Genomic DNA, 16,654 nt, shown 5'->3' on the forward strand with positions numbered 1-16,654 from the left:
ATGTCTTTCCCCTCTTGCAGCTCCAAGGCAGGAGCATCTACTCATGACATGCCCTGGGACCGAGGTTTTCCAGGTACAGCCGGCTCCTTCAGCAATTATGGGAACACCACCATGAACTGAGCTCATTCAGCCTGAGGACAGGCTGAGCTAAGCCCCCTGACTTTGACTGCACTGAGCAAACCCTGATAACATCCTTCCAATGCTAAGACATGTCCTTTTATAGATCCAGCACTATGCCTTGATTCTGGATCTCCAAGCTCTCCACAAAGCAAATTTGAAGAGCATTTTGGCTTTGAGAAGGCTTGCAAAGACTGAGGGATGGTGGGGCAGGTAAAGGCTACCCCAAACCTTGCTTCCTAACTGGAGAGAGGTCCTGGAGATGCTCTGAAACCAGATCACACGCTGAACAGGGCTGCATTTTGGAGCGAGGCTGGTATTTCAGCCAGCTGGATAATGAGAGCATCCAGAGTTATAACAGGAAGGATTAAAAAATGGAATTGCTAATGGGGAATTAATTGTTAATGGGGAATCGTCATTGCAGGAGGGTGTTCCCAGCGCGGCCCTGCAGGGCTCTGTTCTTGGCCAATTGCTAATCACTCGTCTTATCAATTATCTTGAAGGCAACATAAAATTGTTGCTGGCAAAGTTTGCCAGTGACACAAATGTATATAATGGAAAGGACGAGTCCATTGCATGCAGAGCTCCAGAGCAGTTAATATACTAGCCTTCCCTCAGCAAGAGCATGTGTTTTAGGCAGCCAAACACAAATCCATTCATCTCCAGTGGAGAAATGTAGGTCAGACTCGCAGAAGGCAGGGCCGCATCCTGGGGAGGACGACGCTGATAAGGCCTTGGCAGGAGCCACCCGGAGATGAAGTGCCAGCGTGCTGTGATGAGAGCAAAACTTGGCCCGAGACGCAAGGAGGTGTCACGGGAGGTGGGAAGGTGCTTTGTAATGAGGAGACAGAGCTTCCTCCTGCACTGGCCCCAGCCTGAGCGTGAAACAAGGCTCTGCGGGAAGCACACACCATCTCCGGCCACCCGGTCGGCTGCTCAGCACACACACAGGCGCTCCCTTTGACCTTGCCTTCCCCAGCGAGTGCCTGCGCTCGGGCAATTACAAAAATTCCAAAACACTCTGTTGCACATGCATCTTGCCCTGGGGAACGGGTGGAAAAACAAACAACACATGACAGATGTTAGTCATGTCGCTTAATGCATGACTGAAGGGCTCTCCAATAGCGTGGTGGGTGAGAGAGGAGAGGAGAGGAGGGAAGAGGAGAAGGGAAGAAGAGAAGAGAAGAGAAGAGAAGAGAAGAGAAGAGAAGAGAAGAGAAGAGAAGAGAAGAGAAGAGAAGAGAGAAGAGAGAAGAGAGAAGAGAACAGAACAGAACAGAATGTTCTGTACGTGTATTTGGAGAGACTACTCCTGCAGTGCTGTTGTAGGTTGGATGCACTCCACCCCTGCACACCCATGGGCAGAAGACCAAGCTTCCAGGCCCAGGTAGCCCATCGGACCACTTGAATCCAGGCAACTTAACTGAACAGCATTTGCGCAACAACCAAAACCTACTCAGATGTCTACAAACAAACCACACGTTCCTGCATGAATCTACAAACCATCTCCTACACAGAAAACCCAGAGAATACCCCCAAAAGCAAAGCAACTAGTTCAACCGTGCCAGGCAGATGCCCTGGGGAGTTGCATGGGCTGATTGATGGGGGAGGAAGCAGAGTCCAAAAAGAGCTGGTTGCATCCCCATCAGCCAACAAATGCCACACGGAAAACATTGGACAATATGGGGAGGGGAGAGGGGGAGATATCTACAGTTGGTTTCTATTCGAAAAGCCAATTTGCATGGCTTTGCTGTGCATTTTGAAGGCTGTTTACTGGCCCAGGCTTTGTCTTAGCTGAAATGTGGGCAGCATTTCTAACGAGGCGCATGCAAACTGGAGCTCCCGGGAGGCTTTGCAGCAGAACCGATTGCAAAAGATTAGTGCCAGGGCTTAAGAGAGCAAGAGAGAAGGGAAAGTAATGAAACAAAATCTCTCTTTCTTTTCCTCGGTTGAGGAATGATGGGGGCTAATTGCTTGTTGCTGGTGAGAGAGGAGATAGCAGCTTCTGCGCCCATCAATAAATTAACCCCAGCATGTGGCATCTGAAATGCATTCATTTCCAGAGATGCTTATCTGTTTGTCTCCTCTCCTGGGTGAAAACATAATTATTGTTTAAACATGAGTTAATTCAGCAAGGTGAGGATCAATAAAGCAGAATTACTCCTCTCTTAAAAGCAGAGAAATCTCAATCTGAGACAGACGTGGACATAACTCTGGGAGAGCTGACAGATGGGGAAGATGCTTTGGTTGTGGCAGGAGCCTGGGGAAGCAGTGCTCCCTCTTTCCAGGACTGCTGTAGCCCTTGGGTCTACTGGGAACAGCTAAGTCCAGCCATGGGCAGCCACAGCAATGAAGAGAAAGAGCTGAAATCACCCATGCACGTATGTTTTATGGCCTGACACGCAGTTGGGCATCTCCACCATGTACACACTTCCCAGGTAAGGAGCTTTAGCAAAGCCCCAGGGCTCATGCTGTGGCCTCTCCCCTTCCTTTGAGGGTGCCCAAGCCCTGCTAGGGAGAGGGTCTCTGCACTGCAGGGACCCCCGCCAGCACTGCTCTCACATGATGGAGCCCTGGCTAACCAAAGGTGCGAGTGTCGCAGCAGGCAGCATCACTTCTGTGCTCTGCTGAGCTTTCACCATCACCTTCTTCTACTCTGAAATAAATCGGCAGAAACCACTGCCTGGAGAAGGAAACGCACGAAGGAAAACTGAGCTACCCACAATAACGGTGAGGGCACCAGGCTCTTCTGTACGGTCTCAGCCAGTTCTGCCTCCTCTCTCCCCTCCCATTTCTTCTTGCAGCTCCTGTCCATCCCTCTGTGCTGGCCGGGAGCTGTGCTGGTGGGAACAGCCCTGCAGCTGACCAGGGCAATGCCTGTCTCTGGAGGCAGGCCGCCCCCCACCCGGCAGCCCCATCTGAAGGTGGTTTACTTCTAGTGCTTACCCATGCACCTGGGGGACATCCCTGGACCACTTGCCCAGTGAGTCCAGCAGGAGGGCCAAACATCACCCTATGCCAACCTATTCTGGCAGCTAAGCCCTGCAAGCCTCAACTCTTTTTCCCCCACTTTCAATTTTACTCAGTGCATCACCTTTTCCTTTGCTAAATTCAAGAGCACTGAGCTGGCTGTTCAAAACGACCCTGCGCCAGCTGCCCCAGCTGGGCTGGGGAAGGGTGTGCGTTCAATGCAGCGGCAGCGAGCAGCAGCAATCCCACCCACACCGAGCACGCCGTCGGAGCCTGCCAGAGCCACCCAGCGTGAGGGGCTGAGGGACGTGGGGTGACTGGTTCAGCAGCAGTAGGATTAGCCATGAGTGCACCGTGCAACTCCCGTCCGACAGCAGCGCTGGTGGCTCCAGCGGCACCCGTGGTCCCAACCCTGCTGCCCCAAAACACCAGAACCAAAGACCCCATAGTGGACGTGGGCTGGGAGCAATCCCCATTCGATGGCTTGAGCTATTCTAGGGGCGAAGACACAACCTGAGAGAGAAATCAGGGATGTTTCTCCTGGGGGGTGGCATCCCCCACCCACAGCCAGGCATTCTGCTCTATCCACATGCTTCCTGGTCGGGGTGACACAAGGGGCTGTGCTATGGCAGAGCACCTCACGAACACCCTCTTTTGCTGCCCTTCTGCCCTTCCCTGCAGCAGGACACCCAAAACCCAGTGCCCAAGCCAGAGCATTAGTGTAACCCTGCAAGCATCCCCCTGGGGCTGCCCTGAGCGATGGCCCTGGTCTCCCACCACACAGTGCCCACCCCCGAGGGTAGCTGGAAGCAGCAGTGCCCAGCAGGGTGGTGCAGGTGTGACTTTAGCAACCTGCCACAGATGCCAAGCAAGGGAACTCTGTGACCAGAGGGAGGGAGGGTACCCAAACCTGCTGACCTCTGAGCCCCTCCACCCCACCTCACCCCCAACACTGGGGAGCATCCTGGGTTCCCGCATCCCAGACAAATGCACCCTTTGCTCTGCCAGCTCCAAGGAGAAGGACCAAAGGTGAGCAGCAGAGGGGTTAATGCATGAACAGCCTCACCTCCACCGAGCCTGAGCTCCAGTAATCACCAGGGTGCACGTGAGAGCCAGAAGCAGTGGCCAGGCTCCCTGCGCTCGCTGCATCGTGCTCGTGCTCACTTAACAGCTTGTCACATCCTCCTCACTCAAGTATTCAGTGCTAATGCATCTCTTAAAGTGCTTCATGAGCTATTAAAGACAAGCGTGCCTCAAGTGCATGATAAATGGACTCTATGCCAGCGTCCTCCCCCCACTCCACCCAGTCCCTGCCACCAGTGGGATTAATCCATCCTCCCACCCCATTCCTGCTGTGCTTTTCCAGCCTGAGTACCGGGCTGGTGGCGGATGAGCCCCAGGGTTGGCTGGTGAGGGGAGGCTGCAGGGGGGGCAGGGGGTGAGCTCTGGGTGGGGAGGATGGAGCACACCCCTTGGGTCTCCAACGCGGGGCAGACCCTCCCCAACTTCACTTGCATGCGTGCAGCCTCCCCAAGCCAGGCACGGTGGGGTGGGCAGCTCCAAAGTCCCTGCCCAGAACGTCACACCAGTGTTTCAGAGAGGTGCCCAGGAGGGACACATGGTGCCTCTGGGGAACAGATTGAGGACAGTCCTGGAAGTGCCCTACAAACCTTCCTCCAGCTCTTATACCCAGTTTTCCCCCTTCTCTCCTTGTTATGTCCCCCAGTGCAGAGCAGTCTCTCTGGCTCCTGCAGATGGGGAGAGCCCTGCCTCATGCCCCGCTCCCCATTCAGGCGCTCGTTGATGCCCTCAGGTCTCAGCAGCTCTGGTTTCAAGCTGGTGCCCCAGATACCTCCCTCCCGGCTGCAGCCAGGCAAGGGAAAGAGGAGGGACACAGGGATGGGGAGGCTATGCTGCCAAATCCCTGAATCCTGCTGCATCACAGAGCAGAAGGTGACAGTTGTTGCAGCTCGCCTGGCCAGCGGCCTTACCCGGAGCCGTGCTCTCTGTGCCAGCATGCTGCTGCCAGCAGCAAAATGCATGGCTCTGGCCAGTGCTGGCCAGTGTGTTCCTCTGTCTAGACAACACATTTCAAGTATGCATAATCCTGAAGTACCTGGCACTTCTGTGTTTTGTGCATCTTGTGTCTGGGCTGCCATCCCCACAGCATGGAGGGAAACAGCATGGTGCAACTAAAGGATGCTCTGGCAGCCTTGACACTGGCTTCTTCAAGGCTTCCCAGGCAGCAGTCCTGCAAGCAGAGCGGGACCAAGCAGCATTGCTTCTCTGCAGAAAGCATCACACCACCACAAGGAGCACACAGCTCAGCACCCGAATGCTTTCAGCAGGCACCCTGGGAAGGTGCTAGGAACGCTCCTGGAACACCACCCAGCAAGCTCCCTCTGCGTCTGGAGAGTGGATGGGGATGTGCTGCCAAACCCCAGCTGCTTCACGTCCAAGCTGGCAGCTTCCAGCAATGTAAACCCACCCAGATGGATTTAGGGCAACTCAGCAGGGTACTCTGGCTGGGTTCCTTAATCCCACAGAGCCCATGGATGCACAGATGTCCTTACTGGAGTTAATCAGCAAAATTCCCCCCTATAATCCACCAAAAGCAACTACAGCCAGGCTGACTGCCAGGAAAGCCAGCGAATTTTGGAGGTCTGCCATTTTGTCCCATTTTTGCAGGGCTGCCACAGGTAACCCCACAGTGGGACCCAACCATCCCCTGCATAACCTTCCTGCTCCTGCCTAGACCCAACATCACGTGGGGTCCTCCAGCTCCAAATGCCACCAGTGACTCTAAAATGTAGTCTCTCTCAAGCCGTCACTAAGGTAAGCCCTGAATCCTCTGCTAATCTGGAGAGGAGCGAGCTAGTGGTGGGCACCAACATGTGGTGGCAATGGGGACAAAGTCACCCCAAGGAGGTGAGAGCAGGATGAGGCACCCAACACAGTCACCAGGTAGGGTGTCAGGGCTTGGGGCTGTCAGGCTGCTGCTCCTTCCCACCTGCTCATCCCTTCACGGGTGCGTTGCACAGGGCAACATGCAAAAAAGGGGGGGTGCAGAGATGGGAAGAGGTGCCCTGGCTGTAGCGGCACCCTGGGACATGCAGGGATGTGAGCAGGGCGAGGGGCACCAGCAGGCACTGTGGGGGATGCAGGATGCCCAAACCCCACAGCAGTGGGCAGGAGGGGATGCATGTGTCACGGAGAGGAGAAAAGTGACAACATCCAGAAACGTAGTATCAGGCAAGCCAAGAGGGTGCACCCGGCTCGCCCCAGGAGAGACACCAGAGGAGCAGCATTCACATTTTTCAGGACCTCCAAGGTGGGAGAAGAGACTCACCCTGCTGGCTGTGTCTCTGGGCGTACACCACCACCACCGCGGCGAGCACCATGCAGCAGGCTGACGGGACAGGGTTAGCCATCTGTGGAAGCAAACACAGGCAGGAGCAGTCAGGGTTTGCCCCCAGGAGACCTCACACGTGGCATGCCAAGAGCCGGTCCCTCCCAGGCAGCCGCAGGGCGTGATGGGACCACAAGGAGATGGCCACGGAGTGAGACTTCATCTCAGCCACAGGGGAACTCACTGTAAAATGAGGCATTTTCCTAGCACGTGCTTCATCATTCAATAGCCTGTGGCACTTTCCATGGGAGCTGCCAGCACAACCAGGTGCCCGCAGGTTACAATACGCCTTGCACAAATGCTGTATTTTCCTCGTCTCATTTTCAACATTTCCCTTAAGAAAGTCAAACCCTGGTGCTGGGCTCTCCTTGGCAGCTGCAGCATCACCCTAGGAGCACACACTGCCTGCAAGTGGGTTGCACAGGTATTTTGAAGGGATAGGAGCACACCCAGGCACTTCACAGCAGCAGCCGGTGCTTAGGATGTGCAAGGTACAGATCCGAGCATGTGGGCAGCTGCCGCTCCGGTGTGGCCCCTTCTGCTGCTAGCACCAAGCACCGTGCTGTCCGCCAGCCCAGCGCAACAGCAGCAGCAGTATTTCTGGGCATGCCAGGGACTGCGTAACCCTCATCGCAGTGACCGATGGGTGCAGCACGCTGCCTCAGCCACCTGCCATCAACACCCCGCTGGGCTACGGTCAGCCCCGTCTCTCTGGGCTGGGAGAGGGGCTGCTCTGTCGAGGTGAGCCGTGCCGTGTCCCAGGGGATGCTGGGGCGCAGGGAGGTGTGGAAGAGGGGACAGCTAAGAAGGCAGCCGGGTGGAGGCATGCTGAGCTTTAGGGAAAAGCAGGGAACATCCTCCCTGCATCAATGAGCCGCCCTGGGAGTGCCCAAATGGCAGCAGCAACAACTGCAAGGATGCCCTGCACAGGCCTGCCAGGCTTGGAGATGCCCGAACTCTCCTCTTCTTACAGCCAGGGCTGGTAGAGGAGACCGGAGCCGGGAGGGAGCTGCTGGGGACAGCATCGGGGATGCCGGCCCACCCGCCAGGAGGTAAATAACACCATGCGTGAAAAGCAAATTACACCTTCAAAACCGTTTAAACCTCTCTAATCTCCAGCACCGTATCAGTAACGCGTGGAGGATTGCCTTTTAATCTAGAACATGAGTATGGGCTCGTTAGCCAGATGGCATCTATTTAAACCTAAATAAAGGGGGAGCTGTACTGGCCAGAGAAAAAAACCCAGCAAAACATATTCCATTACCCAACACGGCTGTTGCAGGAGCCCAGATGGCCTTGGGTTCGCAGCAGGACATGAGCCTTTGCAGGGCTGGAGGGGAAGGCAAGAGCGGCTGGGAGCGGTATCACGAGCAGATTTTGGGGTGGAGCTGGACCAGCACGGCCTCAAATGCCTCTCAGGGGAAGGGATGCTCAGGGAGATGGGGGGGTCTGAAAATGTGGAGCCTGAAGATGGGCAGAGAGGACCCACAGCCTCGCTGCTGAATTTGCAGTGCTGGGTTTGGGCCGGGAAGGCTGGCAGCGAGAGCCATCCCCAGTGCGCTGTGGCTGCATAGCACAGACATGCCAGCCCCAGAGCCGGCTCCCAACCCAACCCTCCCGGGTCACCTTGAGCAAATCGCTCTCACTGCCTCCCCCGTGCCTCAGTTTCCCCGCCTGTAAAACAGAGATAATGAAGGTGACCTTCCTCTGAAAGCTCTGGGCAAGGAGCGCTAATTACAACATCGTTATCATTCACTCTGCTTCTTCTCTCCTGCTTCTCTTTTTCCCCGTGCATGCTCTCTGCTCTGTCTCCTCCATGTGTCCCCACTGTGCCCACAACGTGGCCCCCGTGCTGCCACGCTGCCTGTGCGCTAGCTCCCATCGCAAGCGGCGGCTCGGGGAGTGGGGTGATGGCCGGGAGCCGAGGTAGGTGGCAATCCCATAACCTGGGGCAGTGCTGGCATGCAGGGCCCCAAGCAGCTTGGGAGGACCTGCCTGCAAACCAGGAGCCGACTCTCCCTACCAACGCCAAATTCATTTTCCACTGAATATTCCCTCCCTGCAACCCTGGAAGTTGGTGGGTGGCACCAGGAATTGAAGCAGGCAAGGAGTTGCACCAGGGCCAGAGCCCCCCCCCCCCGCCGCACCACAGTCCAGGTACCCCCAGGTAGCACAGCCATCCCATCTCTGGGGACAGTGGCAATGATGGGAGGCAGGACAGGATCCCCTCCGACCCCCCTGCAATCACTCTGCTCTTTGAAAAGCATGAGATCTGCTCGCTGCAGCCTTCGGTTTGGCTTGCGCCTGTGCAAATATCATCACCAACCATCACGCTCTACCTCTTGGTCCTGCCGGGGAGCAAAGCCATCCACGCTCCCCTGCTGCTCCTCATCTTATCAGTTGTTAAAGTAATTGCTGCTGCTCCTGCCCACGTGTCTGGCAGCCTCACCCAAGGCTGGAACAGCGTGGAGACAGGCACCACAGTCAGGTGGCAAGGGATGGTTTCTGTCTGGAAGCACTCACACTCTCAAGGGTGATGCTGTTTGGCTACAGGTCTAAAAAGAGAGAGAGGAGGGACCCGGCCGAGGTCCTGGGGACTCTATGGCATGGTCAGGACACAGGCAGAGGCTCCCAGTGCAGGCACAGAGACTTCACTGCTCAGCTGCTTTCGCCCTGCAAAACCTTATTTCTTCTCAGAGATGAGCACTGCCACCAGGCAGGAGCTGGAGTTACTTTAGTGCAAAAAATCTAGCCAGAAAACCAACTTTTTCTCACCCGAATTGCAATTTCGCATGCAGTATTTGCTTTGTTTGCCTGTTTTTCCCAAAGCCATGTTGATTTTTTTTTTCCAAAGCATATAACAAAAGCTTCACAATTTCTGCAGATGCTTCTAAAGCAAATTTCCATTTGCTGTATTTGCTCATTTAATGGTTTTTCTAGCAAAAGCCAGCACCCCAGCATGCAGGCACATGGGCCACTGAGCAGCAGCTCCCCAGGTGTGCAGCTCCCTGGGCTGCATCCCTGTTCTGGCAGGGACCAGCAGAAAGGTGATGGTAGTGAACTGCACTTATTACACAGCAAATCCAGCAGTGGGAAACTCAGCCTTCTGCAGAAAAAGAGGTCAGAGAATATTTGCTTTTGACCCTGTAGTGAATCATCTCTTGGTGCTGGAGGGGAAAGAGGAGCCTGAGCGGGAGTGGAGGGAGGCAAGGGGGCACACGAGATGCAGTGGCCTGGTGGCTCTGGAGCTGGAGCCACCTCCGGCAGCCTTCCTTGCTGTCCCCAGCTTCTTGTTTTGGGAGAAACTAGTTGATCCTTCCCTGCCTTGTCCTCTGCAGCAAGGGTAATGAGGACATCAGTCATGGTCACTCTTAGCAGAAGACAACTCAGCGTGGACATGAATATGGTCCCCTCCAGCAGCTCTTGGTCTAACCAAACGCATTTCCAGTTATGCTTTCCCTGAGCGGGATCAGGCTACGCAGAAGGGGGTTGTGGCCAGACCTACATGAAGACAAGTCCAGAAGCCGCCCCTGCAAGCAGGATTGAAGGGGCACAGTGATGTGACTACTGTGGTGTGATGGGGTGAGGACAGTCCCAAGGTGGGCAGCAAGAGAGAGGGGGATCGTGTATCCAGACAAAAAGTAGGGTGCCACCGTCTGCTGAACAGTCCCAGTGTCCTCTTCTGAGCAGGCAGAGGGAGGAATCTCTCCAGCTCTCCCTTAGAAGGATCCCCAAAGCCTTGGGGATGCTCACTTGGGGTACCAACTGGCAGCTGGCAACAGCAGCTCCAGGGCAGGGCTATCCCTGGCTGGTGAGGGACACGGGCTGCACCCCAGCCTTCCCCCGCAACTCTCACCTGCCACAGCCCCCTCCCAGCAATAATAAATAAGTAAGACCTCATTCTGGAAGTGGGTGGCTCACACACAAAAAAAGTGGTAGTTTCAAAACCTATTGTCTCCAGGACAAAGTCTTCTGTTGGGCAATTCCCCACCAGGTATTGTTACAGGGTCTGGCTATGAAGTGATGAGCTGGGGGAGAAAAAAGCTCCGTTAAGTCGTTTCCTTCCCACACGCCCCCCCTGCAGCCTTGCCTAGAGCCTTCCAAAGGAGCTCGGCAGCGCCTGTACTCCAGGCACCCACTGTAGACACTATGGTGTGCCTGTACTGCAGACAGCAACTGTAGACGCTTTGGTACAATCTCTACTGCGGACAGTGACCGTAGACGCCATGGTACGCCGGTACAGCAGACACCGACTGTAGCTGCTACACTATGCCTGTACTGCAGACACCGACTGCAAATGCTCTGGTGTGCCTGTACTGCAGACACCAACTGTAGATGCTATGATACACCCGTACTGCACACACTGACTGCAGACACTACCGTACACCCGTACTGCAGATGCCAACTGCAGGCACTACAGGACACCTGTACTGCAGATACTGATTGTTGACCTTACAGCACACCTGTACTGCAGATGCTGACTGTAGATGGTACCATACACCTGTACCGCAGATGCTGACCATAGACACTGCAGCACACCTATCCTGCAGGAGAGGTCACAGTCTGCCTGTCCCCAAGATGTGATGTTACGACGCCTGTAGTGCAGACGCCAGCTGTAGGCATTACCAGTGCACCTGCACTGGAGACGCTTGCAGCAGACACCTCCTGGGCCCCAGCCCCACAGAAACACCCTTACCAAAGCCACCCTCAATTGCTCAGCCCAGCCCTTTGCTAGCAGAGATCCTGCCAAACATTCCCCAGCCCCAGGGGGTTTGGGGTTTCTCCAGCGAGATGCCATCACTCCTGGAGGGCAGTGCATGCTGCTGGGACGAACATTTGCTGTGGGCAGGACACCCTCCAGCCCCAGTTCCCACAGGGATTGCACCACTCCTGGGCAGCACTGTGGGCAGGGGGGGCAGCCCTGGGAGCAGCGCTTGGGAGCTCAAAAGCAGAGTGCCGTCTCCTCCCTTCAGATCACCCCTGGCAGCAAGGCAAGGGAAAGGAGAGGAAAAAACAGTTGTCACTTAATGTTGTACACTTGCTAACAGCCCTAAAACCTCCTGGCCTTACAATGCCCCATCAGCGTTGAACTCCACTTTGTGGCTTAAGAGGAGGAGAGAAAAGAGGGGCTTTATCATCTCCTTAATATGTGCACTCAGAAAGCGTTACCTGCAGAGTCAGAGCCCCTGCTGCTTGAAAAGCCTTCTTAAATCTAATTTAAACCCCCACTGTCAACAGGGTGATTAGCACTGCCCCCCTGGACCACGAGCGCCACAGGGATGACTGGGGCCAGCTGAAATTAATTCGCTCATGGCTCTCGCGGACTGCGACTTTCCTCCCTCCACCTCCTCCCTTTCTCCTAACGAAGTGGAGACGCTGAGTGAGTGGATGCCCTGGAGGAAGGAGCCCCCCCACAGCAGAGCCCCTCCATCACTCTGCCTTTGCTGGCCTGGGGAGTGCCACTGGACCCCTGGGCGGCTGCGCAGACCCTCCTGCCCTTGTGGTCTAGGAGCAATGGACAGAAGGTGGAGCGATGGCCCTCAAAAAATATCCCAGCTGCTTTGGTTGAAGATGTGCCCCTGAAGGTAGCCGTAGGCCTGCAGGGCTCTTGGCTCCAACATAAGTGCTGAAGCCTGGAGCTGCTCCATCTTCCCTGGATGTCACTGGTAGGATGCCTCAGTGAGAAAGGCAGCAATCAAAGTTGCTCCCCATGCCCACGGAGATAAATAAAGAGGCTCTCCTGGAGGGACCATCAGCCCAGTTAAAACCAGAGCTGTTTTCCAGGGGGTACTGCAGAGGCCAGGGGCTTCTGGAGTAGCTGGGATGCTTTGGGGAGGAACAAGCAACCCATGAAATGTCTCATACTGTTTGGGAGCCTGCCTGACTGGCAAGCTGGCTCCCAGGACAGGTAATTTCTTGCTCGAGTGGATCACAGTGATGTGCTTGTGCTGGAGCCGGGAGCTATGGAAAGGCCAGCAGGGCCCTGAGACCCCCAGGAGCAAGGTCCCTGCCCTGCAGCTGCAGGGGCTGGGGGATTTCTGCTCCCGGAGCAAGGTGGGTTCCTCTCCTCTCAACCCACACATCGCAGCTCCTCCGAACTGACGAAGCGAGCCCTAACGCATCAGGACACTGCATCCCACACCCTGTTCCCAGTAGGACAAGGGACACACACAGGGCTGCTATGACCTGCCTCCTCCGTAGCCTGAGGAGAGGCAGGGGAACCGTCCTTGTGGCATGGCTCCCTGCCAGCTACAACGTCCACGAGCCATGTCAGGAGAGCACTGCACAGGTACACTGCTGGGAACCTCTCCAGCGACCCTGCCTACCAACAGCCCTTGGTGCCACAGCCATTGTGGGGCAATGCCGCTGCACAGGCAGCTGCCTGCCGCTGCCCGTCCCTTCTTGCTGCTCAGAGCATTGAAGGGGGACGTTTCCCACAGCCTGTACCTGTCCTCGCAACTACCATCGCATTAACCGGCCTTTCTGCAAGCAGAGGGCAGCGGTCCAAGCCCAGCCATCTGCTCCAGCAGTGATAAAAGCCAATGCAAAGCATGGCATACTAATAAGCATCGCCCGTCTTCGAAATCAGCGCTGGGGGAAAGCACAGCAGGGCAGGAGGGGGCCTGAATCCCCACAGCAGTGGTTGCAGAGAAACATTGCCCCAGGCCTATTCCTCAGGGACACCAGTGCCACCCGGACAGGAAGATCAGCTGAGCCACCATACCCACGCCCCACTCCTCCACACCCCACATCCATGCCCAGACAGCCTCCAAGATGGAGGAAAGCTTGGACCAACAATCGGAAATGTCATTTTCCCCCTCTTTTTACTCAACTTTCCTCCGCGCTGAGCATTTCCCAGCTCCCTGCAGATAGAGATTGCAGGAATCAATCGGATGTTTGCTTCTATTAAAGAAGTGCCAAAGATGGTGTTTTTTTCTGGTGCCTCCATTCAAGCGTGGTCTTGGGCTGAGTTTTTCCACTGATGCTTCCCCCAGTGGCATGGAGCTGATGGCACCATGCCAGGGACAGACAGAGGAGATCAGACAGAGACGGGAGGGAGATAGGACATGGGAGATGCTTGCGGTCCAGGCGTCTCCCAGTGCTCCTCCCTGGAAGCTGGAGAAATCACCCAAGACGGACACATCTGGGGGCACATCCTACTCACTCCACCTCTCCAGGCTGTGATTACCATGGGAAGGAGCTCCTGGTGTCGCAATGAATTTTGGCACTTCAATTCCCAGTCTCCACTCACAAAAACAGAATATTAATGATGGGGAACAAGACCCAAAACAAAATGCAAAAGCAAAACCAAACTGCCATACACCGAGCAAACAGCCCCAACCATTTTAGGAAGGTCCTGCTTCCTCACGCCAGGTTCATTTTGTGATTTCCAGGCAAACGCTTGCAGCGTTTCTTATTTTTGTCCGCCAGGATGCATTGCCCTTCAAACGCCCCAGGATTTTGCTCACAACCCTGCTTTTTGCCTTGAGGAGAGTCTGTGGCCAAGCTGCTTTATGAACTTCCCAGCCTCCCTTAAGACGCAAACCTCCAGGGCAGAGAAAAACATCCTAGTGTTAAAATCTGGACTGTGCCATAGTCACGCACTGTCCTGAGCAAAACAAAGAGGAGAGGGAGGACAGATAGAGCTTGTTGTCCAAACTTCCTCCATCAGCTGGATGCCCGTGGCACAGTGGACATGGTGTAGGGCAGCACGGTGTTACCAAAACCTTTCCGAGCCTCAGGAGCCTTGCTGCTGCTAGTGGGGATGTGGGGGGGTCTGGCCACAGACAGGAGCTTTAACATCCCCCTCAGTGGTACCTGGGGACACAGGGACAAAGGGGTTTGGCTTGAAGTATGAAGACTGAACCTCTTAGTAGCCCAAACTTGCTCCTCTGGAGGTCTGTTTTCTGCAGCACCCATGCAAGTGGCTGGACACCAGCATGGGCACTGGGTCCAAAATTGCTGGCGCTGGGGTTACCCCAATGCTACCACGTTGGAGAGGTGAAGGGCACCGCGATGCTGCAGAAGCACAGGGGCAAGTGGGGTACAGCTGCCAGCTGCTGCCCCAACCCAACTGCTGGCACCCTGCAGCCCGCAGGACCCCTTCCCTCCAGCGCAGGCAGGACCACTCTGGCTTGGCCCCAGAAAAACTCCCAGTGGTGATGTTCCCAAGCCAGGGAGAGCTACAGCTCACTCTCAAATCCACAAACACAGCCAAGGACTGAAGCCACAGCATCGCCGCTCAGAATGCTGAGCAGGTTTGCTTTTTGCCAGCATGCTGAGACAAAGCTGGAGGAGGATGAGAGCCTGAAGCCCGTGTTGCAGGGGCTCAGGGACATGAGCATGATCGGAGTGAGGAGCACTGGAAGAGACCTTGGCAGCCCATCTTGTCCAGGGAGGGAATAAGACGCTGGCTTAGCAGCAGGGAGCATAAGGGAGGCAGCATCCAGTTGTATAGAGCTTGCTGGGCATTTAAATTTTGGCTTGTTTATATTTTTGGGCTTTTTTTCTTTAAGTGCTTGGCAAAATGACTCTGACGCTGCCTCCCCCCAGAGATGCCTCAGGATGATTTGTTTTGCTTTGCTTCATCTCTCCCCCATGCCTGCAGTACGAGCTGGCAGGAGGACGGGGCAGGCAGGGGCCAGGCAGCCTCCAAGGCCCAGGGAGGGCAGCGGGTGCTGTTGGAGGCAGTCGAGGGCTCAAGATGCTGGGGACCATGTGCTCCCCACTGGTCTCTGCTTGCTGTCCTTTCCCATCCAAGTCCCATGGGAGATGCTGGCCTCCCCACCCTGCAACCTGTCCACCCGCCCCAGAAGCTCCCTCCATCCCCTGGCATGTGGTCTCCTTCTCAGCACAATGGACCACGGTGGACAGCAAATGGCATGGGGAGAGGATCACGATGGTCTGAGGACCACGGGTCTGGCCAGGCTGTGAGCCTACCACAGCCCTCTCCTCTCACCCACTGCCCCGCAGGGTGCAGGGGGTCCTCTAGACCCTCACCACATAGGGTGCTCCGACGGAGGAATGCTGCTGCAGGTGGGCGAGTGGGATGAAAGGCACTCCTCCGCCGGCTTGAATGCTCACCAAGCTGTTCTGCAGACATCTGCTGATGAAATGCATACAGCTGTACCACAGCCTGCCCAGCTGTACCCTTCATGAGTCCCCCGGCCCCTCTGCACCCCAACCCACCCCACCTCCGCAGCCCCGGGCTCCCCCCCAGCTGACCAGCAGGTTTTGCAGGGGAGATTGCCATGGTGGGTTGTGCCTGATGGCCTGCTGCTTGTGGGTTTGCATGAGCACCACGCATGCCTCCAGCTCCAAACACCTGCAAGAGCACTTGGGGCACGAATTTGCAAACAATGCAATGGGGCAGCATCCTGGACAGTGGTCCCAGCAACGCCTTCACACCACCAACTAGCGTGGGGTCACGAGCACACAAGCTGCTGTGGGGACACAGGCCACCCCAGGCGGCCAGGACAGATGTGACGGTGGGGACATTTGTCTTGCACCTGCATATTACGGGCTGCCCCTGGCCTTCCTCCCCACCGCAATGATGCTGCCCAAAACCTGGGCAGGGAAAAGCACAGGCTGGACAGAAACATTGCCCACCTCGCAGCCAGATGGTGTTTGGTGCTCATTGGTTCTCCCAGTTCCACCCAGTTTCTCCACCCTGCTCACCCCACACTGTCCCACAGGCTCCCAGCACCCCCCGTGCAGCCTGCTGGGGACTGTTCCCAAACGCCACAGTGGCACCCAGTTTTTGCAGCGGGCAACTGAGCTGGCTGCAAGATGGTGAGCTTGCGGAAGCTGAGGCATGGGGCTGCTCCGTGACGCCCTGAGGACAAGTGAGGAGAGCGGTAGCACAGGGAGGGACTAGTCCTTCCCTTTGGCGGGGGCAGCCCACCTCGGGGACTTTCTGCTGCCAGCAGCCCCTGTGGTAGGCACAGGGGTCTGCCCCAGAGCTGAGCCCAGGGCTGGCGCTGGAACTGGGGCGACGTGCCTGACCCCTTTGCCTGCAAACACCCTCCTGGGAAAGCAGGGGGGAGGAATCGACCCCTTTTCGCTCCAACCCCCCCCAAATGGCCCCACTCGCGCATCAAGCCTCGCCATGCACCGGCAGATGTCTAGCCGTCACCGCCGCCTCGGTTTGCAGCAGGA

The 16,654-nt window shown here is 56.1% G+C and overlaps 1 protein-coding gene across 6 annotated transcripts in view; it reads right to left on the reverse strand.

Annotated features, from left to right (window-relative positions):
- Positions 1-16,654, reverse strand: part of CNTFR (ciliary neurotrophic factor receptor) — a 212,789-nt gene that overhangs the window by 83,248 nt on the left and 112,887 nt on the right. For all 6 annotated transcript variants that reach the window (XM_030005484.2, XM_030005486.2, XM_030005485.2 and 3 more), the window contains one exon: positions 6,437-6,518. In XM_030005484.2, the coding sequence (XP_029861344.1) occupies positions 6,437-6,518 (82 nt within the window). The remainder of the gene's footprint in view (positions 1-6,436; positions 6,519-16,654) is intronic.

Source organism: Aquila chrysaetos, chromosome Z, assembly GCF_900496995.4.
Source record: "Aquila chrysaetos chrysaetos chromosome Z, bAquChr1.4, whole genome shotgun sequence".
NCBI classification, from domain to species: Eukaryota; Metazoa; Chordata; class Aves; order Accipitriformes; family Accipitridae; genus Aquila; species Aquila chrysaetos.